General features: G+C 35.0%; 2 protein-coding genes and 1 long non-coding RNA gene across 3 annotated transcripts; all 3 read right to left on the reverse strand.

Annotated features, from left to right (window-relative positions):
- Positions 1-1,918: 1,918 nt before the first annotated feature.
- Positions 1,919-2,782, reverse strand: LOC113348338. Its single transcript, XM_026592066.1, has one exon. The coding sequence runs from the start codon at positions 2,780-2,782 to the stop codon at positions 1,919-1,921; it is 864 nt and encodes a 287-aa protein (XP_026447851.1).
- Positions 2,783-14,371: 11,589 nt separating this feature from the next.
- LOC113331672 lies at positions 14,372-15,784 on the reverse strand. Its single transcript, XR_003351117.1, has 3 exons — positions 15,728-15,784; positions 14,950-15,044; positions 14,372-14,607 (listed from the first exon to the last, which is right to left on the reverse strand). It is a non-coding gene; the product is annotated as an uncharacterized LOC113331672 (long non-coding RNA).
- A 3,980-nt stretch (positions 15,785-19,764) lies between these two features.
- Positions 19,765-25,711, reverse strand: LOC113295712 (protein REDUCED WALL ACETYLATION 3-like). The gene is made up of 17 exons (XM_026544040.1): positions 25,498-25,711; positions 25,369-25,401; positions 24,449-24,540; positions 23,736-23,876; positions 23,581-23,637; positions 23,436-23,508; positions 23,024-23,182; positions 22,501-22,650; positions 22,136-22,391; positions 21,923-22,044; positions 21,763-21,849; positions 21,558-21,646; positions 21,393-21,455; positions 21,234-21,290; positions 20,881-20,977; positions 20,613-20,771; positions 19,765-20,256 (listed from the first exon to the last, which is right to left on the reverse strand). Exons 2-17 carry the CDS (start codon positions 25,390-25,392, stop codon positions 20,251-20,253), a joined length of 1,632 nt encoding a protein of 543 aa, XP_026399825.1. The 5' UTR covers positions 25,393-25,401; positions 25,498-25,711; the 3' UTR covers positions 19,765-20,250.
- Between the last annotated feature and the right edge of the window lie 1,557 nt (positions 25,712-27,268).

Genomic DNA, 27,268 nt, shown 5'->3' on the forward strand with positions numbered 1-27,268 from the left:
TTGATCAATAATCTAAAAGATCATCCAATTTTTTGAACCAACAACACTACCCCACAAAGGATCTTAGACCATACGATTCTTCTCAAACCAAATACTGAACCAATCAACCTCAGACCCCACAAGTGCCTGAGGGATGTAAATGTTGTGGATTAACTCTCAACTGGTTGGTACTTCTCGAGCTGGAATGTAAATGTTTATGCATCCTACATCATTAGTGGTTAGGTAATTAACTCATAATACCCGTTATCTTAACGACGATAAAAGAAATAAAGAAAAGCTGACTCAACAAACTATCAGAGCTATCTAAACAATCATATCTATCTAAAGGATTAGAAAAATCCATATCCAAAATCTAATATAAAGGTTAGATCTAAGGTCATAAGCAAAGCTCGGCCTAGGAAGCAATTCAGGTCGATAAAAATAATCAATAGTCAAGCGACAAAGATTAAAATAGAAAAAGTCAAGCAGCATAGACTGAAAGACTAAAGTTCAACTTCAACTGGTCAAAATACTAAGGTAAATAACCCATATCGAGGGACCAAAAAGTCAAATAACGTAGACTGCAAGATTAAAATCAAAAATTCTACAGGTCAAAAAAGGCCAAAGTCAGACTCCGAAAAATCAAATTACTAAGCTTAATTATTAACTAGTCGAAAATCATAGCAACTTCAGATCGAGATAACTAGAGTTATCCCAGGTCGAATTATTAAAACCAAAATCATGAGATACAACCTAAATTTTTAACTAAGACATTGAATCTCAACAAGAGAAATCGTCAAAAGCTTAACGTTATTGGCAACACATTAATCAAATCATATTTTTGAGCCTTCCTTGAAAAAAAAGGAAGGGAGTAGCCTGAAGAATACAAACGTAAATATAAAGTATACATCAAACTTTATAAAATGGGAATTAAGTGTTTGACCCTCTCCTCGTTCTCTCTCTAATGGCCTTAGGCTTGAAATTCATTTAAAAATTCTGACCTACTTTATTGAAATAACCCTTGAAAAACAAGAAGGGTCATGTGAATAGAAATATTTGATGATGTCATCAAATAAAATATTTTAGTGACATGAATACCGTTATGTGTAAAAATATATTATCCTTTAGAAACGTAATTGTCAAACTAACTTAAATATAACATATCTCACAAATTATACGGAGGAATCTGACAAATTTTATACATTTGGAAAGATTTTTGAAAGATCTATGCAACGGCCATAAATGCAAAAGTCAAGTTTTCGTTTTTCTAGAATTTTGTGTTCTCTAAATGATTTTCTTTGTTTTGTTCATAACTTTTAAAGTGCAGTTATTATCCACAGAGTTTTTCAGAGTGCAACTATTATCCACAGTTTTCTTTAGAATGCAGTTTTTATCCACAATTTTATTTAGATAGCAACCATTATTTATATTTTTTTCTGGAGTACTCATATTATTCACAACTAGTTTTTACCCGTGCGATGCACGGGTCTGTTTTTTGCTTAAAGAATATTGGATCCATGTTTCCAAATTAACCTCACTAGAAACAAAATATTATCGTGAAACTAATAAGTTAGTGCAATCCAAACTAATATTTCACATTAGTGTGCAAGAAAATAAAATAAAATATAATAAAAATTAAGAAGGAGGATTCCTTCACACTTTTATTCTCACAATGTCTTACACGTTGGACGTCATTTTGTGAATAAAAACCAAGCCGTAACATATTTGAAGCTAATATTTTGAGGATATATTCCTCTTACCAAGTTCTAAATGCCTACCAAAAATGAGTACATTCTGAAATTTTTTTTTTGTTGAATCACATTTTTATTAATTGAAAAAAAGGCCAAAAATTCAAGCCCAAAGTTTTACAGGACTAAAAAAAATAGAAACTAAATCAATACAGACACACTATAATGAAAAAGGATAGCTAGACTAGAAATCAACATAAGTAAAAATAAGCTACTCTTGGTTGTTCAATCCTCTTTAGAGAAGAGGGTCTTCCTATGTGAATATTCCTTTCTCCTGCCTTCAAGCATACTCCATTGGTTGCTAAGGTGATTGCTGAAAAATTTACTTCCTTTATGCAATGTGTCAATTCCACTTTCTCAAACATATCAATCACTTTTAACCATCTTTCTTTGATGTACCGGGGTATATTACCGATTTTAAACATTTCAATAGCAACAATTGAGTTTGACTGAATAATTATCTTGGTGCTTTCCTTAAGAGCAGCCCATTCAATAGCACATAATATAGCAAATTCATCTGCAATGAAAGTAGGAGCTATACCAAGACCCCCTGTAAGAGTACCAATTACCTGGCTTCTGCAGTCTCTAGAAATGATTCCAACACCAGCTTTTCCTGGGTCTCCAAATGATACACCAGCACAACAATACAGAGTAAATTCAGTTGCAGGAGCTGTCCAGTAAATTTCTTTGATGCAGTTAAATCTAATCTTTCTATCACCAATTTTGAAGAATGACAAAACTTGAAAATCATATTCTTGACTCCATTGATTGCCCTTCATTCTGTAGCTTCCTTCTTGTACTTCTTTGTATATCCTACATTTGAATGCATTGCAATTTGGCTGAACTTCCTCAAACAGCTGTTTATTCCTTTGAAACCACAGATCTTTCATTGTTGCACAGGCTGCAGTCATCCATATTTCTTTTATGATTGGGCTCTTATGCTTTGCAGCTACACAGATGTCTTCAAAAGAATTTGGATTTTTAAAACCAAACATAGATCCAAGCCAAGACCAAATCTCCACACTGAAATTGCACTGCCAAAGTGTATGAATCATGTTATCAACTTGTTAATGACAGATACAACATCTAGACACCATGTCATAGCCTATCTTCATCATTTCCTCATCATCCATGTATACACCTTGCTGTAACTTCCAAATATTACTAGCTATACTAGGATGTAAGGAAGATTTCCATATGTAGTCAGGCCATACCAGTTTTGGTTCTTTTTCTCTAACTCTCTATGTTGCTGCTGGAGTAACAAACTTCCCACTCTTGTGCCCAGTCCATATCATTTGATCTTCACCATTGCCAATTTCAGGTAAGCAAGAGATGGGTAATAATTGTTGTAACTCGGTAGGAATGCACCAAAATTTTCCATTTAACAAACTTGCTACCTTCATATTCATATTATTTTGAATCAATTCAGAGAAACCAATCTGATTTACCAATGGTGAATCTCCAACCCATGTATCAAACCAAACTGATATATTTGAGCCATTCCCTACACACCACCTTACATCTTCTTTTAAGTAGTTCCAAGCCCATTTCAGCCCTTTCCAAATAGATGATTGTTTCCATGAAGTAATCCACAATCCATATTTATCCTTAAATTTTTCATTAAAGAACTGAGACCACTCTTCCTTAGAGTTAAAAATTTTCCACAACATTTTCATCAGCAACACTTTGTTTATCACTTCAAGCCTGTGTATTCCTAAACCCCCCTCCTTATAAGGAGTGCACACTCTCTTCCATGAAATAATTTTGAATTTCCTTTTTTCACCATCATCAGACCATAGAAAATTTCTAATGATCTTCTCACAAATCTTTATAACAGAAGAAGGTCATTTATATATTGTCATTGAATATATGGGAATGCTACACAACACTGATTTGACAAGAATCACTCTATCTTGAAATGAAAGCAGATTACCTTTCCAAGCTGCCAGCTTTCTTTGAAGTTGTTCCACTATAGGCCACACCATTGCATAAGTTACTCTTCCTGGAGCTAAGAAAACCCCCAAGTATTTATCTAGAAAATGAGATAACTCCATGTATTCCACTTCACTTATTTGTTGTCTTCTTGCAGTTGTAACTCCATCCACAAAACATTTGCTTTTGTTTTTATTTATTACTTTCCCTGAACTGATCTGGTAATCATCTAATAGAGATAATAAGTTTTTTAAGCTCTTATTTGCTCCATTGCAAAAGATGAATACATCATCTGCAAAAAACAAATGGGTTGGATGAACACCATTTCTGATTACCATAGGAAGAATTTTACCCATTCCAACTAATTTTGAGATATTCCTACTTAGCACATCCTCCATCAGCACAAATAGGATGGGAGATAGTGGATCTCCTTGCCTCAATCCTCTCCTAACTGAGAAAAATCTAGTTGGACCACCATTCACCATGACTGAAATCCTTGCAGATTGAAATAATGCCATTAACCAATCACACCATGAGGAAGAAAAACCATATTTCCTTAAGACTTTCATAAGAAATTTCCAACTGACAGAGTCATATGCTTGAGAGATATCCAACTTAAGCCCAACATTCCCTCCTCTTCTTTTTATTTTCATTTCATTCACCATTTTAGATGCAAGCATAACTTGTTCCTGAATGCTTCTTCCCTTTATATATGCAGATTGCTGTGGAGATATCAGTTTCACCATCAAGCTACTCATCCTTGTAGTAATAATTTTTGTAAAATTTTTGAATAATACATTACTCAAACCTATGGGCCTAAACTGATTTGCACTTCTTGCACCTTGTACTTTTGGCAATAACACCAAGAAACTAGAGTTCATACCTTTTGGAATGAATCTCCTTCTCCAACAAAATTGAATTGCAGCTACCAAGCCATGCTGAATAATTCCCAACAACTTCTATAAAAAATTCCTGAGAAACCATCTGGACCTGGAGAGCTTTCAGGATCCATATCAAAGACTGTTTTTTTAATTTCCTCTACACTAGGGATTTCATCTAAGACTTTTTGGTCTTCTGCATCAATCAACTGAGGTACAACATCTAATAGATCCTCCTTAATATTAACACCTTGCTCTTCAAACTTTTTTTGAAAATGATTAACAAGATTGTCTGCAATCTGCTTTTGATCAGATATTACATTACCATCAGAATCCTCCAGTTCACTTATCAAATTACTAAAAAACCTGATTTTTAAGTTAGTATAAAAAAACTAGTATTTGTTGCTCCCTCTTTTATCCACTTAACTCTTGCTTTTTGTCTCATTAGAGTGCTAAGTTGAACTTCTCTATTTGCATGATCATTCTGTGCTGTAACTAACACCTCCAATACTGCTGAATCAGATGGATTAGAATCTGACACTTGCATTGCTTCCCTTACTTTGTTTTCAGCTTCTTTAAGTTTAACATGTATATTACCAAATACCCTCCAATTCCAATCATGTAATATCCTTTTTAGATCCTTCAATTTCTTCATAAATTTGAAAGAAGGATCACCATTAACCTCAACAGACCAACTTTCCTTAACCACATTTAGAAAATCTGGATGCCTTATCCACATTTTTTGATATTTCTTAGGTACATTCTGTGGTTTTGGAATGTTTGCACAACCTCCCAACAAAGGAGAGTGATCTGAAACAATTCGAAGACCTACTTTATACCCCCAATCTTCATATTTTTTGCAGCCATTTTTGATTAAACACCACCCTGTCCAAAGTACATAAAATTCTTTTGTTACCATGTTGACAATTGGACCAAGAAAACTGCAAACCTGTTCTTGGTGCTTGAAGAAGTTCACACTTGTTTAAACATTCATTGAATTCCAACATTGAAGTTTTATTAGGACTTCTCCCCCCAACTTTTTCATCTAAAGTTAATATTGCATTAAATCACCTAAAATTATCCAAGGCTTATTCATGTCACTTATCATCTCCATTTCAGACCACAGAAATCTTGTTTGAACAGACTTCACATGAGCATGCACCCCAGATACCAACACATCACCTACACTGACAATGATCATCTGACTTGACATTGATATAACAGTTGGCTGAGTTAGATTTGCATTCCAAAAAAGCCAAATGTTACCTTTATTGTATGAAGTAGAATTATGAATAACCATTTTCTTCATTCCTGGAAGGTTTAGTTTGCTACAAAAAGAAGTACTACAATAAACTTTTGGTTCTGCTATCCACAACAAAGAAGGGCTAAACTGATTTACCAGAGACCATAATTTGTCTTGATCCCTTTTCTTCTAAGGCCTCGGATATTCCAATAAGCTATCTTCATTGTTTATTTAGAGGGTTCCTAGTACCCCCTTTATTCTGAGTTTTCCTGAAGTTATATTTGTTGATTTTTATATTACATTCTGAAATATAAAACCTCACAATCTATTGGTCTTAATTTCGACGGCCAGAAATCCGTTGATTTTTAACGGTTCATTTCAAAATAGTATAAATAGTAGATGGCGTGTTATACGTTTCGGAATACGCTCACTTTCGGTAGGAACATAGAGCTTTGTAATGATAACATATCCCCAAAATATTAGTTTCAAATCCATTGCGGTTTAGTTTTTATTCGAAAACATGACGTCCAACATATGAGATAATGTGATAATAAAAGTGTGAGGGGATCCCTCCTCAAAAATTAATAGGGCTAAAAAAAATATAAACCCCAGTGAAGACAATGCAATTAAAATGAACTTCATCTTGGTATTCTTCCACCTCCTCTCTGTCCTGGTTGTAATTAGCCAACTGGATATGTTTATGCTTATAAGCTTGTTTTATCTAGTTTTTATATTGAACTCTAACAACAACACATCTAGAAAAAATACATCCCCTCCACCAAACAGAGCCCTGAATATTATTATGCAAATGCATCAGCGTGTTTGTTTTGTAAACATATCGACGAAGGAAGTAGAAATTAGGATAAAAATAGTAATAAAATATTTGATAGAAATATTTGATCCTTGTTTTAGTAAAATAGTAATAAAATAAAATAAACTAATTAAACGTTCAAGAAATTGATAAAAATCCGATGCAATTAATTGATAAAAATAAAAATTTAAAAAGCCATGGGTTTGCAGTGTACCATAGTACTTGTACTTATTTCAGTTCCGTAAATTTATGGCTGGGTGTAAATCTAAAGGACATAAATATCTTGTATGAATGAACTAACAAAAATTTTATGCACGATTAAAAGTTTTGGAGCGATATGGGAGGGAGATTTGTGGAAATATTTATAATTAAGCTTTCATCCAACGATAGCTTCCCACCAAGCACAACAAAGTACTGTAGTTTTTTTTGAACAGAAAGGAATTTTATTAAGAGGAGAAGAGGAGTTACAACAATTCCACCAGGAGTGGAAGTTTAAACAAAAACTACACAAAGATGGAAAACCAATTGTTGTGGATTGTGTTCGCAAAGTTTAAATGGACACGTCTGCCTGCTGCTTCTGCCCAAGATAAAACCAAAGAACGCACTTCCAAACCCAAGTCATCATCTGTTTTAAACGTATGTTTCTGCTGAAAAATTCGATTATTGCCCATAAAGTTTGCACCACTGCCGCAGGGATCATTTCCCAGATGAAGTTTCCTATAGCACTGAAGTGACCATGGTACCATTCTTGTGCCAGGGAATTGAAATTTCTTGGAATCACCCAAGACCAGCAGTCAGTTGGCATCACCATCGACCAGACAATGTGCGCAACTTTACAGTGCAGGAAAATATGCTCTTGCGATTCCATATCATCTACACAGAGAGCACAAGAATTGTAAATATCAACCCCTTTTAACTGCAGCATGTGTATGGTGTTCAACTTGTCATGCAACAGACACCAAAGGAGGAAATTGATCTTGGGCGGAATATATTTCTTCCAAATGAATTGATGAGGGAAATTATCAATACCTGAATTTTCAATAAGCTAAGCATATATGGTTTTAACTGTGAATATTCCATCATTATGCAAAGACCAACGCCTAGTATCAGGAAGGTTGTCTAGAACTGGTGGAGTGCTTCCAATAACAGACAGCAGATCAGCAAACCTATCTGTTTCAGAATTTGTAAGATTACGTTTGAAATTAAAACTCCAGTTTCCATCTACTGTGACCATATCTGCAACCTTCACGTTCTTATTATTGGTTAACTTGTACAGAGAATGGAATAAGGAGGCAAGAGAGGCATCTCCTTTCCATATGTCATGCCAAAACGAAGTTGCTCTTCCTGAATGAATAGTCAAGTAAGAATGAGTGTTGACCAACTGAGCTGTATTAGCTATTGTTTTCCAGCATGATACACCATGAAAATGCTTCACCTTACTTGGGATCCAATAGGAGAAGTTATCCCCATGTTTATCTACCACAATTTTGTACCACAGTCTTGTTTTTTCTTGGCTGAATCTCCAACACCATTTCGCCAACAAACTCTGGTTCATCCTCTTCAGATTACAAACTCCCATACCCCCCCTTTCCTTACCGGCACAGACGAGATCCCAATTAACCAAATGAGATATTCTAGAAGAACCACTGTATTCCCGTAGGAAGTTTCGCATCTTTCTTTCCAGGATTTTATGACTGAGGCAGGCGCTTGAAATAACGAGAAGTAGTAGACTGGTAGAGCATTTAAAATGCATTTCAGTAGAGTTAGTTTCCCTCCTTTTGAAAGAGAAATTTTCCGCCAGTTTGAAAGTCTCTCTTCAAACTTTTCAATTATTGGATCTCATATGCTCTTAGATGTAGGATTTGCTCCTAATGGCATGCCCAAGTAAATGAAAGGCAAGACATCAGTGACACAACCAAGTTCCTTTGCCCAAACTGAGATATCTGGAACCTCCCCAATTGCTATCAGTCTTGTTTTTAGATTGTTTACCTTTAAACCAGCTATATAATCGAAGCACTTCATGGCAGAGAACAGATTATGTAATTCCTCCCTACTGTTATCAATGAAAAAGATAGTGCCGTCAGCACAGTGTAGGTGATTAACATTGATACTGTTAGGAGTCACTGAAAAACCACTGAACAAGTTTAGTGTTGAGGCTTTATCCATATATCTTGAAAATCCCTCCATGGCGATATTGAAAAGAAGTGGTGAAACTGGACATCCCTGCCTCACGCCTCGAGAACTAGAGAAGTGACCAAAAGATGAACCATTAATCAACACAGAAAAAGTAGAAGTTGAGTAATAGAATCTTAGCCACTTACAGATCTTTTTTCCAAACCCCATTTTGTTTAAAACAAACTCTAAGTACTTCCAATTAATCCTGTCGAATGCCTTTTCTAAGTCAATCTTGCAGATGATTCCTGCTTTGCCAGATCTCAGTCTAGAGTCAACTAACTCATTAGCAATTAATGTACCATCTATAATTTTCCTACCCTCAATATATGCGCACTGAACTGGGGATATTATCTTGTCCATCACTAGCTTGAGTCTCGTTGCCAACACTTTTGCGATGATTTTATAAACACTAGTGAGTAGACAGATTGGTCTGCAGTCCTTGATCGACTCCACATAATCTTTTTTTGGAACCAGAGTGATGAAGTTGGAGTTATGTTTAATGTCTATTTGTCCCGTGGAACAAAATTCATTGATTGTGCCCATTATGTCTTGCTTTAGGAAACCCCAACAATTCTTGAAAAAAACAACTGGGAAGCCGTCTGGACCAGGTGTTTTATCACCTCCTAGATCTTGGATGGCTTTCCAAACTTCATCTTCAGTAAATGTTGATTCTAAGATTACGTTTTATTGGTCGTTTATCCTATCAAAGTCTATGCCTTCCAGCTCCGGCCTGATAACCTCCTCTTCAGTGAATAAGGTGCGATAGAAGTTAATGATATGCTTTTGTAACAAAGATCTATCGTCTACAAGTGCTCCATTTATATATATAATTGTTTGATCCTGTTACTTCTTCTTCTTGTCGTATCTTTACTCATAAAAAACGCAGTATTCCTGTCACCCTCTTGTAGCCATTTAGTCTTTGATTTAATCTTCCAAGATATTTCCTCCATTTGTGCCGTTTTCTCAAATTCAGACTTTAGGTAGATGATATTATGTTTGTCTTATTCAGAAAGAACGCTATCCTCTGACATATTGTCTAATTCCTGGATTTCAGTCAAAATGTCATTGAGCCTAGTGTGTGTATGTTTGAAAACCTCCTTGTTCCAAACACGTAGTTTTTCTTTTAGGGACTTTAGCTTTAGCCATAACACCGTACTTGGAGAACCTGTAAAGGAAAAAGACAACCACCAATCTTTCAAAAAGGTTAGAAAATCACTCTCTAATAACCACATTGCCTCGAACCTAAAAGGACTAGGTCCCCAACTGGGATCTGAAATGTCTAGAAGGATTGGGATATGGTCTGAAGTAGGTCGAGCTCTGTCTAGTTGGGAGACGAGGGGGAAATGGGTTTCAAAGCATGGGGTTATAAGAAATCTGTCAAGCCTACACATCACTGGATTGGCTTGTCCATTTGACCATGTAAAGCGCGCACCTTTCAAAGGAAGATCCACCAGGTTATGCCGCTCAATGAAGTCATTGAATTGTGTCATGCTTCTGGAGATCTTGGTGCAATTCTTCTTTTCATCACACTTTTTAACTGTGTTAAGATCTCCACCTATGCACCATGGTAAATTCCATAGTCTACATGCAATATCCAATTCTTCCCAGAAGCTAATTCTCTCCACAGTATTGTTGGGTCCATACACACTGGTAAGCATCCAATTGAAATTGTCTGACTTATTTGTGCACGAGACTGATAAAGTATATTCCCCATTAAGTGCATCATTGACCTCCATAAAGTTTTTGTCCCACAGGATAATCATACCTCCTGAACTACCAACAGACTGTTGAAAAGTCCATCCAACATTGTTTTATCCACAAATTTGACTGATATCTAGCTGAGTGCATTGCATCATTTTAGTTTCTTGAAGAATGATGATAGGTGTTTTATTCAACTGTATGATTTTTCGAACTACGGACCTTCTATTGGGGGAGTTTAACCCTCCACATTCCAACTGAGGATTGAAAGACTCATTGAGATAGGTGTTGGCCCCTTGTTTTAGCTGCTCGTTTGGGTGATGGGTAAATAGAATCCAATTCTGTGACGCCTAAACGCTTTCATTCTGACTTGAGTCTCTTTGGGACTACTTGGGAAGAATCTGAAATTATCATGACCTCTTGATCCCTCGATGATGCATCGTCTGATGTTTCATATTATGTATCATGTGTTTCAAAACCAGGAGGCAAAGATAGAGTATTTCCAGAAGAAGTTTCTAGACCATTTTCATCATCAACGCTCTGCATGAAAGTGGCATCATCAACAATCATCATGAAAGTGTCATCAAGACAGAGAAGAGGAATAGACTTTTGTTTTGGTTCATATATTGAGACTTCCTCCATATCTTCAACCCGGACCTTTAGTTGGACTCCAAGTCCTCTCTAGGAATGTTTTTGATAGGCAAAATTGGTATAGGTTTAATGATTGGTCCTTCTGAGTAAACTTTCGAACAAAGAAATCGTCTTGTGTGATTGGGCATTGAATTATAACTAATTCCCAGCTGGACACCCAAACAAAATAACCTGTTGACCTCAGTGAGAAGCCACTTGGGGATGATTGAACATGGTATTTGATTCATATTGAATGTTCTAGGAGAGATTGTTATAACTGTCGTGGGGAAAGTGTTGAAGTTGCTTATCCTTGGGCTGGTAAATTTCTCTATGGATTGGGATTTGAGGGTAATGTGCATTGGGAGGGATGTGGGTTCTGATACTTGTCGGGGTGAATCTGATACTTGTGAGGATGCCGGAGTTGAGGGTATTGTGCATTGGGAGGGATGTAGGTTCTGTGTCAAGGTTGTGGGTGGGAAAAATGGTTTATTTTCAGATGGTTGATTGAATTCTGTCGACTCAATTGTCAACTTGAATGCTGGTGCATCGTGGCTAGATTCCACGTCTATTTCCATGTCAACTGACACATCAGATGGTTTTTATTTTGGAGCAAGTTTCCTCCAAATTTGTTTTCTTTCTCTTCCATATCTTTTCTTGCGCCATTCTCTATTTCTGTTGGAACCATGGTGACCAGGTATTCGATGACTGGTTCTAGAGTGATTGCTATTGATCTTACCCGTTATAAGATTTGAAGTGGCCTCCGAAGACATAGCAGTGAATGATGCATGTTGACCCGTACTTTCATTATCACTAGTTGATTGTGTGAGATGAGGAAGAAATTTCCGTTGCTTCATTCTACTGGTTTCCAAAAGTTCCGCTGAATGTGCTGGACATTTCTCTGATGGCATTGACTGCGACAGCTTACTCGGTGACGGAATAATAACGACAGTTTGAGGATTGCCTGATCTTGCCTGTGTTACTGCAACCTGTGCTGTGAACATATGCTTCCCAACAAATATCTTTATGACTCTAGGAATGGCATTGATCCCCTTGTTATTTCTGATTTTCATGCGGATTGCTCTTAAATCTTGTAGCCTTAATGTTGCAGGGTCAACAAGTAAGATTTCTCCACAAATATTTCCCATAGCATGAATAATCTCTAGAGTCCAAAATTGAAAAGGTACACCGTGAAGCTCAATGTGGAAGTCAGACTGATGAGTGAAGTGTGAACTCCAAATGTCTGTCCTCCATCTAAATACCGAACAGATCATATTATTTGACGTGAACTTGAATTCCAGATTTGCCTTAGCAAGTAAAGAGTCCGCATACAAAATTGCTTGAGTTGAATTGATAGGGTACAATGTGAATTGTGATCTAATCTGTAGGATGGAACAGAAATCAACACATATGGGTTCCCATGAATGTACCAATGATGGAGCGGAGATAATGAACGCATTTTCCCAGTTCCCTAGTTGTTGTTTTGATTCACGGAATTTTAGGTAAGCACCAAATTTGGAAGAGTTCACAGAGAAATTGACATGAGCAGCAAGATCGTCACAGATGAATGGTGATTTACCCTGTAAATGTTTACCCACTATTCTTTTGACCGGAGCTAACAAATTATTGGAAACAGTTTGAGCATAAGTTTTTATGGGACTATTGATGGGATTAGGCTTGGTTTGGATTGGAGACAGCTGATGAACTGCAGAGACTTTTTGTGAGGCTGAGTAAGTAGTGATTGATTCTAAGGTTGTTGGTATAGCGAACCAGCCCTCAAAATTGACACCAGCAGGTATGAATATGGAAATAGGATCAGATTTAGGATTAGGGACAGCCAAAAAGATATGAATGTAATGACCTTTTTCATTAGATAATTTTGAAGCACATAACCATTTTTGGTTATCCTCAAACTTCCATACATGTCGTCCACCATCTCCATTTTTTGCTGCTTCGAACATCATGTGTTGGAGATTCAAAGCTAATGAAAAGGTAAAGGTTGCACTGGTAGAACCATGACTATGGAATTCTGTAAGGGTGATCGGAGCAGAGGTAATGGATTTACTACAGGAGAACCTAAAGTATTTCCTATCTATTTGAACATATTGATTGTTCATGACTTTGAAAATCTTGGTTATAGGGTTTGTGGATTATAAGGATTCAATGGATAATGCCTATGGTTTCTAAGAAAAAGAAAAAGGATTAGGGTTCTAGATCCTAGAAGGGATGAGGCAATGTGAAAAGGTTAAAGAGAGAGAAGCTCTCATCGTCTACCAGTGTTTACCAGTGTTTTTTAATAATAGACGTGGGTGGACAGTAACAAAGTACTTTAGTTAAAGTTTCCAAATGGATGAGATGTTATACGTGGTATTCTAGACATCATGACGCACAATAATACTATAGATGTATGGATCAAATTATTGTAGGTGGAATCATTAGCAAGAAATCCCTACAATTACCACGATTTATAAGGGCTCATACCAGCATTATTGGGGGCTGATACCATTTAGCCGATCCACCGACTAGGATCGCTTAAAATCTTGAGATGGTATCAGCCCCCAGTAATGCTGGAATCATCCCTTATAAATCATGACAATTACTACCAACATATTAACAAACGAAAAGTATGGATGCACCCAATAATAAGGACCGAGATGGGCACCGTGTGAGAGGAGGGGAGGATCCCAATGCACATAACGCTCCAATGTGTTGGTGTGTCTAGAAAAACTGATTAATAAAAACTCTCAACTACAACTGTAATTAAGAGATTTATGAAGAAGAACCATTATAAAAACAGGTTAATTTCTCCATCGCGACATAATATATGGGACTTCTTAATTAAGGGACATCTGTAACTAAGCGCAAGCTAAATTTTTCCTTGGTATTTTCCAACAAACTGTGAAGTACCTATGATAACCATTAGTGATTCATTATACAGTAGCATGGTCCTTGCTTATCTGATTGGTAGCATTCCCCATAGAGCCAGCTTAAACCAATGTCATGAAGAAATTCAGTTTTAGTACTGGTACATAATAGATATCATTGAGATCCTGCATATATATTTGGAGAGACCATATGAATTCTATAAGTTCTATATTGGAATATTAAGTTTGACTTATTAACCTCATGTTCACGATAGTCAATTATCACATTAGAGATTCTTTTGGTCATGGCCTTTTCAGAACTTGTACAAAGCATTAAGAATTTCACACCACTATTGACAACATGTTGGAATAAGTATTTTTTTCGCAACTGATAACTAAAGCAAAGAAAGATTGGTTTACTTGCATGATTTCAGCGGTGTGTACATTTTGATATTTACATTACAATTTGTGGTGGTTATCTTTGGTGCATCATTCAGTTCCCTGTAAGTGTCATGGCAAAGGTATGAGGCAGGAGATAGTGGATAATCTTTGGCGGCTCAGGCAATCATGACTCTGTCTCTCTGAAAGACAGCAATTGTTGATACATTTTATGTGCTTTTATTCAGTGCAAAATTGAAACCTACGGTTACTCCTGCATGCATCCATTAGTTAATTAAGTGCCCAGTTTAAATCTAACAGAAAAAAGAAGGGGGGAAAATGCAGAAAGAAGTAGATCAGCTAAAAAATAGGTGATACAAATAGATAATAAGAAAAAATTTAGACTCTCAACCGAATTGGTATTTGCTTTTGTGGCGGCATTCTTTTTTTAATCAAACCTGGTCCAGGTCAAACACGCATTTTTCAATTTACCATCAAATATTCACATTTCCCTTACATACACTAATTTGCTGGTGGTGTTTCGTATGATGCAAATGAAAGAAAAAAAATTGCTTAAATTTGCGTTGCGTGGGAGAAAAATAAAAACATAGCAAACCTTTTCATACGAAACAGCACAGCAAAATCGTTGATTGAATCAAGTAGTACCAACATCAGCACCATCAACAAAGGACTTTAGAAATGAAAGATAACCTAAAAACATCAAAAAAATACGTACAACCAATGGTTAAAAATGGTATAAAGAGATAAAAATCAAAGCGAGAAGCGGCGCAAAGCTTATGAGATTTAGCTTTTGCTCCAACACTTTATATAGAGAGGCACAGAGCCTAGAAAATCTCCTTAAATGCCATTTTTGGGGGCAATGTTAATGGAAATCTAAAAATATGCAGAATTTTATAGTACTAATTTTGGTTTGAATATCTTACTTGTTACATTATTCTTGACTAATTGGTAGATGTTGTTGTATTTAATAAATTTTTTGGAATCAATTTTTTTATAAGAAAACCAATATACCGGTAAATGCGGTAAAAAAGGAAAAAAATCTCCCCTATAAATATTTGTTTCTCGATTATATTAAAATAAAAAATAATGTTTTGTTTCTTTTTTTTTCTTTTTATTTTTTTGGAATGAAATATATCACATAATTTTGGATATATTTGGATGGCCACTTAGTTGTTACCATAATTTTGGATAATTTTAACCCTTATCTTATCAGTTCAGAAGACGAAACAAACAACTGCACAACGATTAAATTGTTTCTCTATATGATAGATCACACAACAACAACAAAAAATGCGTAGCAGAAGGGTTAAAAACATAAAAAATCATAGGAAAATATAAGCAATGAATATAACCGTTGAAAAAGAGTTCCTTACCTTAATGATAAGGAAGAAGAAAAAACCAACGTCGTGAATGATCAAAGCCTTTCCGATCTAGTAGATCACACAACAACGACGAAAACAAAAAGCAAAGAAGGTTTAAATCATAGAAAATCATAGGGAAACACAACAAACAAAGATAATCATAGATTAGAATAAAATTTCATGTTTCTCATCTTACCGATTTAGAAAAAGAAAAAAATAACTGCACAGACGATGAATGTTCATCTTTGTGTGGCTGCTCTATATAGTCGACAGAACATAAGTATTCCATAAATAAAAGCCAGAGATTTTAATAATAATATCAATTGAAATTTTCATAACAAACTAATTTTTGATAATTTCTCATGGCAAATTTTGTTACTCAAAAGGCCGATTCTACAAAACAAAATATCAAACTAATCACCTCGTCTTTGCACGACATCATTGAATGTTGATTTATCACCACTAAACCAAAGAGAAGCACAAACAACATCTGCAAGCCAAAACCAAACACCAACATAAAGATCTAATATTCATTATTATTATTATTAACAACAATAGAAATACGTATAAAAAAGCAAGAAGAAAAAACCCTGGCGGGAAAAAAACTCACCACAAAAATAACGTGACCCCAACCTTGGTCGAGCATTTTATATAGATATCAAATCCCGAAATAGGTAAAACAATATTTAATTTAAAGAATAAAATCGTGATAGCCATTAAAATCTTTAAAATTTGGACATTTATATTATCTCCATATCATCATAATTAGTTGTTGGAAACATTTTAGTATACAAAATCTGGGATATATCAAGACATAACAAAATTAAAAATCCACCTTATTTAATCAACTTTTTTTATTTTATATCATTTTGTTTTAATTATGGTATAAACAAAAATAAGAAAAGTAACATGGAAATGATATTTACTAATTCGACAATATTGCTCGATTTTTTGTATGATTGTTTTTGTATGAGCCTGTTCTTTTGTTTGCTTGATTTTTAGTATGCTAATCAATATTTGCTCCCATTTTTTTGTTTCAAATTCTAACGATTGCGTAATTTTTTGTTGTCGAACAAGATCAACAATAAAGTTATTCGCAAAAGAGACACATCGTACGATTGAAAGGTTAGTACCCCGACCAATTTAATCACTTTTTCTAAAGTTTCTTATCATTGGAAGTGTAATATTCATTGAGAATAACTTATACCTTAGTTTCCGTTTGATAAAACGAAGTTATAATTAGGAAAAGGGAGATTCGAAGAAATGTAACAGGACATTGGACTTTTTTTTTTAATTTATTAATTTTATGATCAATGATGTGATTGATTGCTTGATTACTTTTGTGATTGATGCATGATTAATTTAGTTTTTGGGTGAAACCCTGAATGCATCATGCATGACTTAATTACTTTTAGTAATATTTTATTCTTTGAGATAAATTCTCATTGGCAACAAAATATGTTTCCAAAAAAAAAATCGTTTTCAAGATTCTGTTAACCGAGGCAAGAAGATTTTTCAAGATTTAGTTATCTTATTTTTAGAAAAACAATATTTTATTAGTTTAAATTCAATATTTTATTACTAAAAAAAAGTAAATGGTGGGGCCAGAATCAACCAGAAGCTGGAATTAACCAGAAGCTAGAAGTTAGAATCAACGTGGAGCTCCGGTGAATGAGAACGCTTTAAAAAACTCTTTTATTATATAAAAAATGTTAATTAACCTGAAAAAGATTTGTGGCACCCATTCTGGTGCACCCAAATGCACCCGATGTTAGGTGGCAGCCACGTTACCACGAGTGTTAGTTAAAGGGAAACGGAAAATGCTTGAGTTTCTGAATTGTTCCCAACAAAAACTAAAAATAAACTTGAAAATCAATTGTTAGTTCTGGATTCAACTAACACATGAATCAAATCCTAAGAAAAACTAAAAAAGTAAATCGAAAGTCCAAAGGCAGTTTCATTCTTCTATATTTTCCTTTTCAAAATTCCATCTCGAGTGAGTCATAGTTCAAATTGATCAGATGATCAATATAATTTGAAATATAAGGGTTATTTCTTGATCAACCTTAATTAATAAAAAAAAATTTAGTATAAAAAAAATCCGAATCGTGGTCTGATACTTACATTTCTGGTAGCTGTCAAAATATCTTACCTACCACTTTATCCATCTCGCTCATTTCTTTCGGTCATAAAGTACTTGGATTATAAATTCGAATCCTTCGTTACTCAAAGAAATTTAGAAAGCGAGCGAGAGAAAATTATTTTGTATATATACTTGGAAAAAATCAAGGATAACAAGTATGATTAACGTCACTCCATAAATCTTTGTTTTTTTAAGCTTCATCTTAGTTTTCAAAAGATTGTTCTCAACAAGGTTCACATTCATGAATGCTAATGAAATCTAAACAAGTCTCTTTCAGGTACTCATTGCAACATCTTTAGATGTTCTTCCGATAGGTTTAGGTTATATTCAAATTGATATTGGTAATGAGTTTGACAAAGGTTTTTTCTGATTTGCTTTGTGATCAAAGACAGGATAAAAACGTAAAAACACAAATTTCCAATATGATGAAGATAAAGTTTCCTTTCGATTTTAATACAATTATTGTCGTGTGGCTGCCACCTAACATTGGGTGCATTTGGGTGCATCAAAATGGGTGCCATATATCACAGTTGTAATTAACCTTCCATAAGAGTTAAAAAGCTTCTACAAAAGTATGTATCATTACAAGAGCTAAAAAAACTTTGTTTTGGTTTTTTAAACTCTCTTTTGCTTCCATAATTTGTGCAACAAAAATATAAGAGCTAACAAAAATTGTTTTGGTTCTTTAAACACTCCGTAATTTGTGCAACATATTATAGTGGGAATGTTACAAATGCCCTCCATTTTTTTTTGAAAGTATGCACAATCAGGCAAATCAAGAAAAAGAGTTCAGAAAACCGATTATTATCAGTCAAATCAAGAAATAGATTTCAGAAAAACAATTATTGAAAATGAAGAAATATCTTAATATGAAGCTGCGTAGAAAATACCATAAATATCATGTCCATAAAACATCCACCTATAGAATTTGTGCAAAAAAAATATTCACAACTAAAAAGTTATTTTGGTCTTCCCACATTTAAGATAGTTTCAAGATATGGAAATAATTTGCCAAGAGAGTAAGACCCATATTTTCTAGGGTCATAATTAACTCTTCAAAAAAAGAAGATTTTTGTTAAAGGGAGAGCAAAAATGGATCCGAGGAGAGCAAAAACGGTAGTTGACTCGCTAACCAAACCCATTCCTATAATAAATTTTGACTCGGACAAATTTACCCTTCACATGCGCCGCTTACATGCTTACGGACCAAACCAAACTCAACCAAACAAATCAAGTACAGTAACCAGTCAAATCGCTTTTTTTTCTTACTTCTTCATCTATACAGTGAAATTCTATATTTCATTATGATGTTCCTAAAAGTTATCATGATTCTTAATTAGTGTCCATGGATTTTTCTATGTTCACGTCTGTGTAAACATAAGAGAAATCCTTGTGTCAGCGAAGGTAAACATAACTACATAAGAGAAAAATCCTTATTCATCTTATGCACTAATCTTCATCAAGACGAACCCTTTTCATTTCTTTTGTCCCCTGCCGTATAAAAAAGAAAGAGACGGACTCTTAAACCTAGTACTTGGGATTCTTGGTTCCCTGTAAACTCACTTTATATTTGAAGACAATGATTCTTGGTTCCCTGTAAAATCACTTTATATTTGAAGACAATGATTCTTGGCTTGATTTCTGGTTTCCTATTAAGTCATGATTTGGGGCTAGGTTTCACGGTGTTTGACCCTTGATTATCAGTTTCAATAGTTATACGTTAGGTTAAATTACATAAGTTAGGTTAATAAATGTGATTACGATAAAGGATATTTTGGGCAGAAGGAAATTAAAAATTGACTCAGTTTACAAATCGATTTGTTTAGCGAGTCGACTACAATTTTCGCTCTCCTCGGATCTGCTTTTGCTCTCCCTTTAACAAAAATCAAAAAAAGAATTTGCAGACTTTAGCAAAAAAAATTCAGAAATTTCATTTAATAACAATAATCCAGATCCTCCGGTGATTTCTTTTGTTTTTTTCCTCTATCAAAACATTTCTTTGACGCCTAATTGACAGTAACTATTTTCTGAATCACACCACTTAAAAACAGGTGATCTGAATTGAAGGAAATAAAAAAGTTGGTATGCAAACCAAACAAAAAATTACAACAACATACAAGCTTTTCTTTACGCCTGCTTCCTTGTTTCTTCTGTACTTGCTAACCGCCATTTTTAACCTTGTTTTTTTATATCCACCTGCTTGCAAACTCAATTTGATATTGTAACAATTCAACTTGATGTTGCAATTTCTACCAGAAGTGTTGGATAAGTAGTTAAAGTTCCTAAGCTTGTAGAATTCTCTGTGCTTTCAGTACCTTCTTATTATTATTTGGATGTGAATTTTCAGTCTCCCTTGAACACTTAAAATGACCAATTATCGGTTCTCATCTAATCATGCCTGTTCATTTTGCGTACAAGGTATATTAGATATAAGCACAAAAAAGGTTGTCCGTACATATTTTTGAGTGGGATTTTTTTTTACATATTAAGTTTTCACTGACTTCTCATGAGAGTCCCGAAAATCATTCCACACAGTAGTGCAGACGTTGTACTAATAGTCTAATACCACATAAATGAGAACCCAATTTGCTGGTCAGAGGGTGTCATTCACCATTATCCAGAAATTATGTATATCAGATTCAGATATCCGACTTTTTTTTCCGAAACAACAAGTAATCAGATATGGATATTTTGGATGAGGATGATAAAACAAAGAAAGTAAGTACCATAAAAGGTTTAAGGTAAGAATCTCACCGGGGTTAACGGGATCTGAAGAAGAATCAATGAGATAAAATACAAACAAACTGAAATAGCAACACCAGCTATAACATTATACAACAGCCGCCGGTTGTCTTTTGTTGGTATGAACACTGTCTTTAGTGTATTAGTCAGCTCAAAGAGGCGGTATGATAACTACAGAAAAAAATAGTTAAAATAATCAATGTGAGATATAAGTGATATCAATTCCTTCCATTTGACTTGGGCATAAGCTTGGACGAAATTAAACATAAGATTTTCTTACCAAGACATAGATGGCAGTTGTGAGCATAAAATTAAGTAACGGGTAATCTGGAATGATCGAAAGGAGCCACTTGGGCTGTCCGTTGGGAACATCTGATCTGCAAACTCATGCAAAAGAGACTAATAAGGAAAAATATCGAATATCTGGCCAAAATATACTAGAAAGATGGTCCCCGTCTAGGTTCAATTGATAAATAACATCACGGATTTTTTTTTGACGAAGGTAATTTGGCAAGATAATCAACATAAAGAAAAGTGACACAGCTTAGACACTGTCATTGGAATTTGCAATAGGATGTATTATGTATATGAATAATATGATTAGGGTGGAACAATGTAACAAAGTCTGCGTACCTCAGCCAGATATGGAACTGGGAGATGTAGGTTTCCAACGTAATCTTGCCAAGCCACCTATTATCCCAACAACTTGTCAAAAATGCATAGATGCTTCATTTGTAATGGCCAACAAATTCTCTTTCAAATTTAAATCGAAACAAGAGGAAGACAGCTTACGCGAAGAGGGTTAGAGAAAAATTTCGTAGATGCTGAGTAAAGTTACGCAAGCAAATGTAAACACTGAAAACAAAAAATGAGGAAAATCAAGTAATTACAAGAAACCACTCTGATATATTACACGGAAATCAATGTATATGCACTCAAAAATCACCCAATACTCACGTAATAGGGATCCAAGATGTATAGGGGTGGAGCTTATTATATGAAACCTTATCCAGCTTGTAAATATACTCGTACCACAAATAACCAACCTATATAGTGGATGCGCATAGTATATTAGACAATTCCCTGAGATTGAAAGAGGTAAAAGCAATATAGGAATCTAGTACTACAGCTTAAGACCATATTGTTAATATGTGCAACTCACAAATATGGAAATTGCCACGATGGTTGTTTTAATGGACAACCTACGTTTCGTATCAGATTCCTCTAGTTTTTCCATCCACTTCTCAACCTACGAAGTTCAAGGATTTCACAATTTAGAGATGGTATAGCTGGAAATGCAACAGTGAAGAGTAGAAAAGTACCTTTGGGTGATAATATGCATATATTATTCCAATGATCCAGATATAACGATCGAGACCTGATCTGAAATGCCATTCATGCAATAGCGGGAGACTTGCTTTTGCTGGGTCTGCATCCTTGTATCCTGACATGGAAAAACCAGTAATTGCAGATAAGTTAAAGAGGATACACAAGCTGTCTAGTGTTTAATCGTAAATTGTGAGTAAGTCACTGACCTATGAGGAATATAAAAGGACTCCACAAAAGGTCGAAAACACCAGGAATTTCCCAAACCAAGATAACTACCAAAAAGCATGATACAATCTTCACAGCCATCACGGATCCAACCTCATTATATTTGTAAAAAATACCAAGTGATCCGTACACCATGAGAGTGTAAAGTGTGTGCATCGGACAGATATAGTACAGAACGTAGTCATTATTAAGAACAATGCAGCAAAATGCCACAAAGAAATTAAGCCGCCACATCATCTGCATTGGGAAATGGCAGATTAGAAAACTTGGATTAGTTAGAAACAAAGAAAAAATGAAAACTATAACTTCCTACAGTTCAACATACATAGTAGTAAAATATACAAACCTGAGCAAATCGTCCAAGACTAAAATCCTTTCGAATGTAGTAATAGGAGAAATTCCCAAATCCAGTCATCCAGACATATGCGGCAATGAAAACACGGATCGCATTATAGATCTCCGTTGCCGCGAAGTAGTGGTACATCAAAAATAGGACCTGTTTTTAAAGTACAAAATTAAACTTCTCACGGCAAAGAATATTTAAGGTCCACCTTTTCTGTGGATGCTATGGATACATGACGAGTGCAACATTTACCCATTCCTAGGCATGCAATACACGAGGCCTACCACAATTCAATTCAAAAAAAAAGAGAGAGAGAGAGAGAGAGAGAGAGAGAGAGAGAGAGAGAGAGAGAGAAGATACACGAGGACTACCACAACCAACACCAAAATAAACAGGCTATTGGCAATGCCGTTAAGAATAAGAAGTGGCCAGACAAACAAAGAAAAGACCAGATAATTTAAGTGCAGCGTTCTACACAGTAAATAGAGATGCAATGAAATTTAAAAGGTAAGAACTTTGTAATGACCTGCATCCATCCTTTCCACTCCTCAGTTTGATGCCGATTAAGATAAAGCACAGCTTTACCAGAGAATGCTGACTTATCATGGTGCTTCTTGAGAGAAGTCATTGATGAAACTATAATGAGAAGTATGTATAGAAAGAGGAAAAGATCGCGATTGTATGCCTGTCAAAGAAAACCGAACCAATAATAAGTAATGGACGAGATTGTGCACCTACATTCATCACAATGATTACAAGAAATTGAAATGGAACAACCCAGCTACTGAAAGATTAGATTATATAGTCCCCAGATATAAAAAAACGTCATGAACAATAAATCACTTAATACACTTCTGCAGCTAAAAGCCAAGCAGGTGCCAGCCATTTCAAACCCATGGCGTAATCCAAAAAAAGAAAGAAAGAAGAAGAATGAGTACCTTCTTGGATTCTGCAAATGTATCGGTACGATCACATATGTAGTAATAAATCAGAACAGCACCAAGTTCGGACCTACATGACAAAACATTCATTTAGAATGAATGTTGAGCTCCAAGTTATAGGCAATCACTTAGGATGACTTACATGGCTCTCAGAGTTGGTCGATTTTCTAGTAAGAACGAATCTTCCATCTTTAGGAACCTAGCATATGACAACAACCCAGACAAGATAAGCAAAACATCTGTGCGGAAATTAAAATATACCAAATTGATGTTAATATGTGTAACAGTGTAAGCAACCTGATTAGGTTTGCTGTAATTGTTGAACTCTGAAACCTAGCAGAGGCTGATCTTGGAAGGCCTCCTTCCAGCAATATAGCTCTATCATCTTCCTTGATTGCTGATGCATCTCCCAATTCAACCAAATTCGTATCTGAATGGCTGCTTAAAAGAGAAATAATCATTCATTCAGAAGCAGACTAATCTCCGCATGGATTTCAAAAAAGAATAAGAATTACTGAAAAATGAACTGTAACTGAATGATAAAAAGAACAATCACTAGTTCTCTCAAGTTGATCGAATTTAAGTATTCAGGACACTGCAGCCTTGGCTTATACTAATAAGATGCATCACTAATAATCTTCTCTAGAAGCTGTGAAAGTCATAAGGCACCTAGTTTTCGTCAGTGGCGAGAAATTTAGTTGGATGTAATCTGTAATCTGATCCATAATCTCGGTGCTAACTACATAACCTTGGCGCGGTGGGGTTTGCCATATTACTTCTCGATTTCAATAGGCTTGCAGTACCATTACGGCATTACCAAACAGAGCTTTCTCTTAAGCCTATAAGGATTAAATGTTCCCCGGACGTATAAATTCTGTCTAACCTAATATAAGTTATTTGGTCTGAAATGATAAACACAGCGAAAATGCAGATGAACTGAAGCACGATTATACGAAGGCAGAAGATGCACAACTTTAAACTAAAATAAAAAATAGCGCAAACAAACTTACACTTTTGTAGGAGTTGAAGATTTCTTGTGTACCAAGAACTCAGAGTATATCCATGCAATGAACACCGGTGCAATGCCCAACAAAAATGAAACCTGTAAAAGTCAGAGTTATAGTTAACATAACAGCTCCCATGGGAAAAAGCATTTAATAGTTACACATCTCGTGAACAGAAAGAGACGATACAATCGGCGGAACTTCTCTTTGTATGATATGATAACACGTCAGATATGATTTCTAACTTAAGTGAGAAGCTAACAAATTATCTAACTAATTAAGCACATACATAAAGATGTCAAATTATAATTTGAGTTTGATCACTTAAGCATAACTGCGCAATATGCATAACCTCATAGAAGATCAAAATAAGATCTAGCTATGTGATCCCTTCAACTTATAGTTTCTCTTCCATATTTCTAAAACCACAGCGTCCAACTAAAATGAAGTGTACCTAAGATATGCTTTTTAGTCTCTCAGAGTTAGCAAATAAATGATTTGTCTCGCAAGACACAATCTTAACTAGAAGCAAGTTCTGGAGCTAAATCGTATGATATCTAACAGACATTGAAAACACAACTTTTTTTAACTGAAAAGTTTGTCAGTCACAAGAGTTCAATCAGTAGTTCGTTCCTTACACATAAGGAAAACAGAGATACATCTAATCAACACGTATTGACAGCAAAAAAGAAAACAATACTATCACATTATACATCATCACTACCCAGATATCGACACCAGAAAAAAACCAATACTATAACATTATACATCATCACTACCCAGATATCAACACCGGATTTTGTTTACTTGTAGGTTACAAACTTATAATTTACAAAAACGAAATCTATTCTTAAGCAATTCAACTCAATTAAGACACATTACCACTGCCGACACTTAAAAAGAAAAAAAAAAAAGAAAAAACACACCTGCCCCGGCGTCACAGCCACCATGTTTTTTGCCTGCAAAGAAATGGATCCAAAAAAAAACACAAGTAAGAAACAAATCAATGAAAATTCATAGATTCAACGATCACTTAACAGAGAAAGAGGTGGAACCTGTATACGGTACTTGTGGAGTAGTAATAGAATTGATTGAGAGGAAAAAAAAACATAAATATATAAAGAGTGAAAACTAAGGATTTTCAATGACAAAGATTGAAAAACCCTAACTAATCAATCAATCATTGAAGATAAGTAGATCTGAAGCGAATCCCCAATTAAACCGGTAGAGAAGATAGACTTTGCTTCGAAAACTGGACACACAAAATATATATAATGGTTAGAGGAAATGTAGCTCTCAGTTAGTGTGTGTCTAATTCAACCGTTTGTTAGTTGTTTTCTGTCTCGGGCAGAAAGAGAGAAGAAAAATATTAGAGTCCTGCTCTCACGCGCGCGTTCGCATGAGTCTCGGGAGCTAAATAAACCCGCATCTGGTCACCGTTCGCATGTGCTGTTATCGAGGTTTGCAAATGCAGATCCTAGATTAAAATGGGGTTAGGTTAGTTAAATGAGATTTCAAACGAGTTCCCTTAATGCCTTTACTTATTGGTTAGGGATTTCTTTTGAGTCATTTAAATTCTCTGAAGCTCGATGTTATTGGATATGATTTCGTAAGAGTCACTCCAACACCCCTATTATTCGAATACGAAGCGAAAGTTATGCTTTGTTGTTTTTAGATATTTCGAGAGATTTTTTTAGGAAAATAGGCATGGTAGAAATCTCTCCACAAGAGGTGATATTTTGGGAGACTTGTTTTGAGAATAGGACCAATTTTTCTTCTTTTTTTTTGTTTGAGATGATGACCAAGTAACGCGCCCAGTGGCGAGATAGCATAGCAAATACGATGTGGGATGAGATGAATAAAAAGGAATAATAGGCATGGGACAATAGTGAGATTTATTTTGAAAATGAACACATATTTTATGGACGTTCTTCTATATACCACCAGATATATTAACGATACCCCCAACAATTATCTACCTACCCCATCAGATCGGTAAAAACTTTATGCCCCAAACAACAAATCAGAAATAAGAACACAAACCGGTGAAGTTGCTAAAAATACGGAGTTCTTCTTCTTCCCTCTATCTATAAGGGCAAAACCTCAAACCTTAAAAAAAAATAAAATTGGATTCGTTCATTTCCAAGGATATCTAAAGCTAATGTTAGCTCATAAAAAATCCTAATCTTGGTTTTGAAATTCTTTATTTGGGAATCATCTTTTTAATTTCTTGTTGTTGTATTGGTGGTGATAGATAAGTGAAGTCGAGACTTATTTATGCTTGAAATTGGTGGGGATTTCGTTAGTCCACTGTTAATTGCAAGTAATCCATAACCCTTCTTTAGGCTTCTTATTAGTTTCCTATATAGTTATGCTCTGTCTTATTTTGGCCAAAATACACTATAGACCAGAAATGGTTTTATTGCCTTTTCAAATTCTTTTGTAGCAACCTCTTGTTGAATGAATGTGTTGTATAGATTAGAAAATGGAAGCTCATTGTTGCAGACCTTGTACTGACCGTGTACAAAAAATGACTTGGGGTTCAGTTCAATCTCCGGACTTTCCAAATGGGTATCAAACGGTTCCATAGTTGACTGACCTAGGATTTTCTATGTTCTTCCATTACATATAGTGTTCTTATATAATCTCACAATTAATCTCATAATTAAAATTATGTTTTATATTTAGAAGAAGGATATATAATCTCATAATTAAAATTATATTTTGTAATTAAAAGAAAGATTATGTAAGGATTCTTTTACACGCATATATACGGATATCTTTATTCCGGTTATATATGGTTACACAATGAATTTTTGAAAGGGG

The sequence above is a fragment of the Papaver somniferum genome, chromosome 1 (assembly GCF_003573695.1).
Source record: "Papaver somniferum cultivar HN1 chromosome 1, ASM357369v1, whole genome shotgun sequence".
Lineage (NCBI taxonomy): Eukaryota > Viridiplantae > Streptophyta > Magnoliopsida > Ranunculales > Papaveraceae > Papaver > Papaver somniferum.

Bases quoted from the DNA above. Each gene is read 5' to 3' on its own strand.
- LOC113295712 (XM_026544040.1), bottom strand. From the start codon at position 25,392: ATGGTGGCTGTGACGCCGGGGCAG. The intron at 23,877-24,448 runs GTAAGTTTGTTT...TCTTTTAAGCAG, and splicing joins TCTTCAACTCCTACAAAAGT to CCATTCAGATACGAATTTGG. The intron at 21,647-21,762 runs GTGAGTTGCACA...TCCACTATATAG, and splicing joins TCGTGGCAATTTCCATATTT to GTTGGTTATTTGTGGTACGA.
- LOC113348338 (XM_026592066.1), bottom strand. From the start codon at position 2,782: ATGATTCATACACTTTGGCAGTGCAATTTCAGTGTGGAGATTTGGTCT.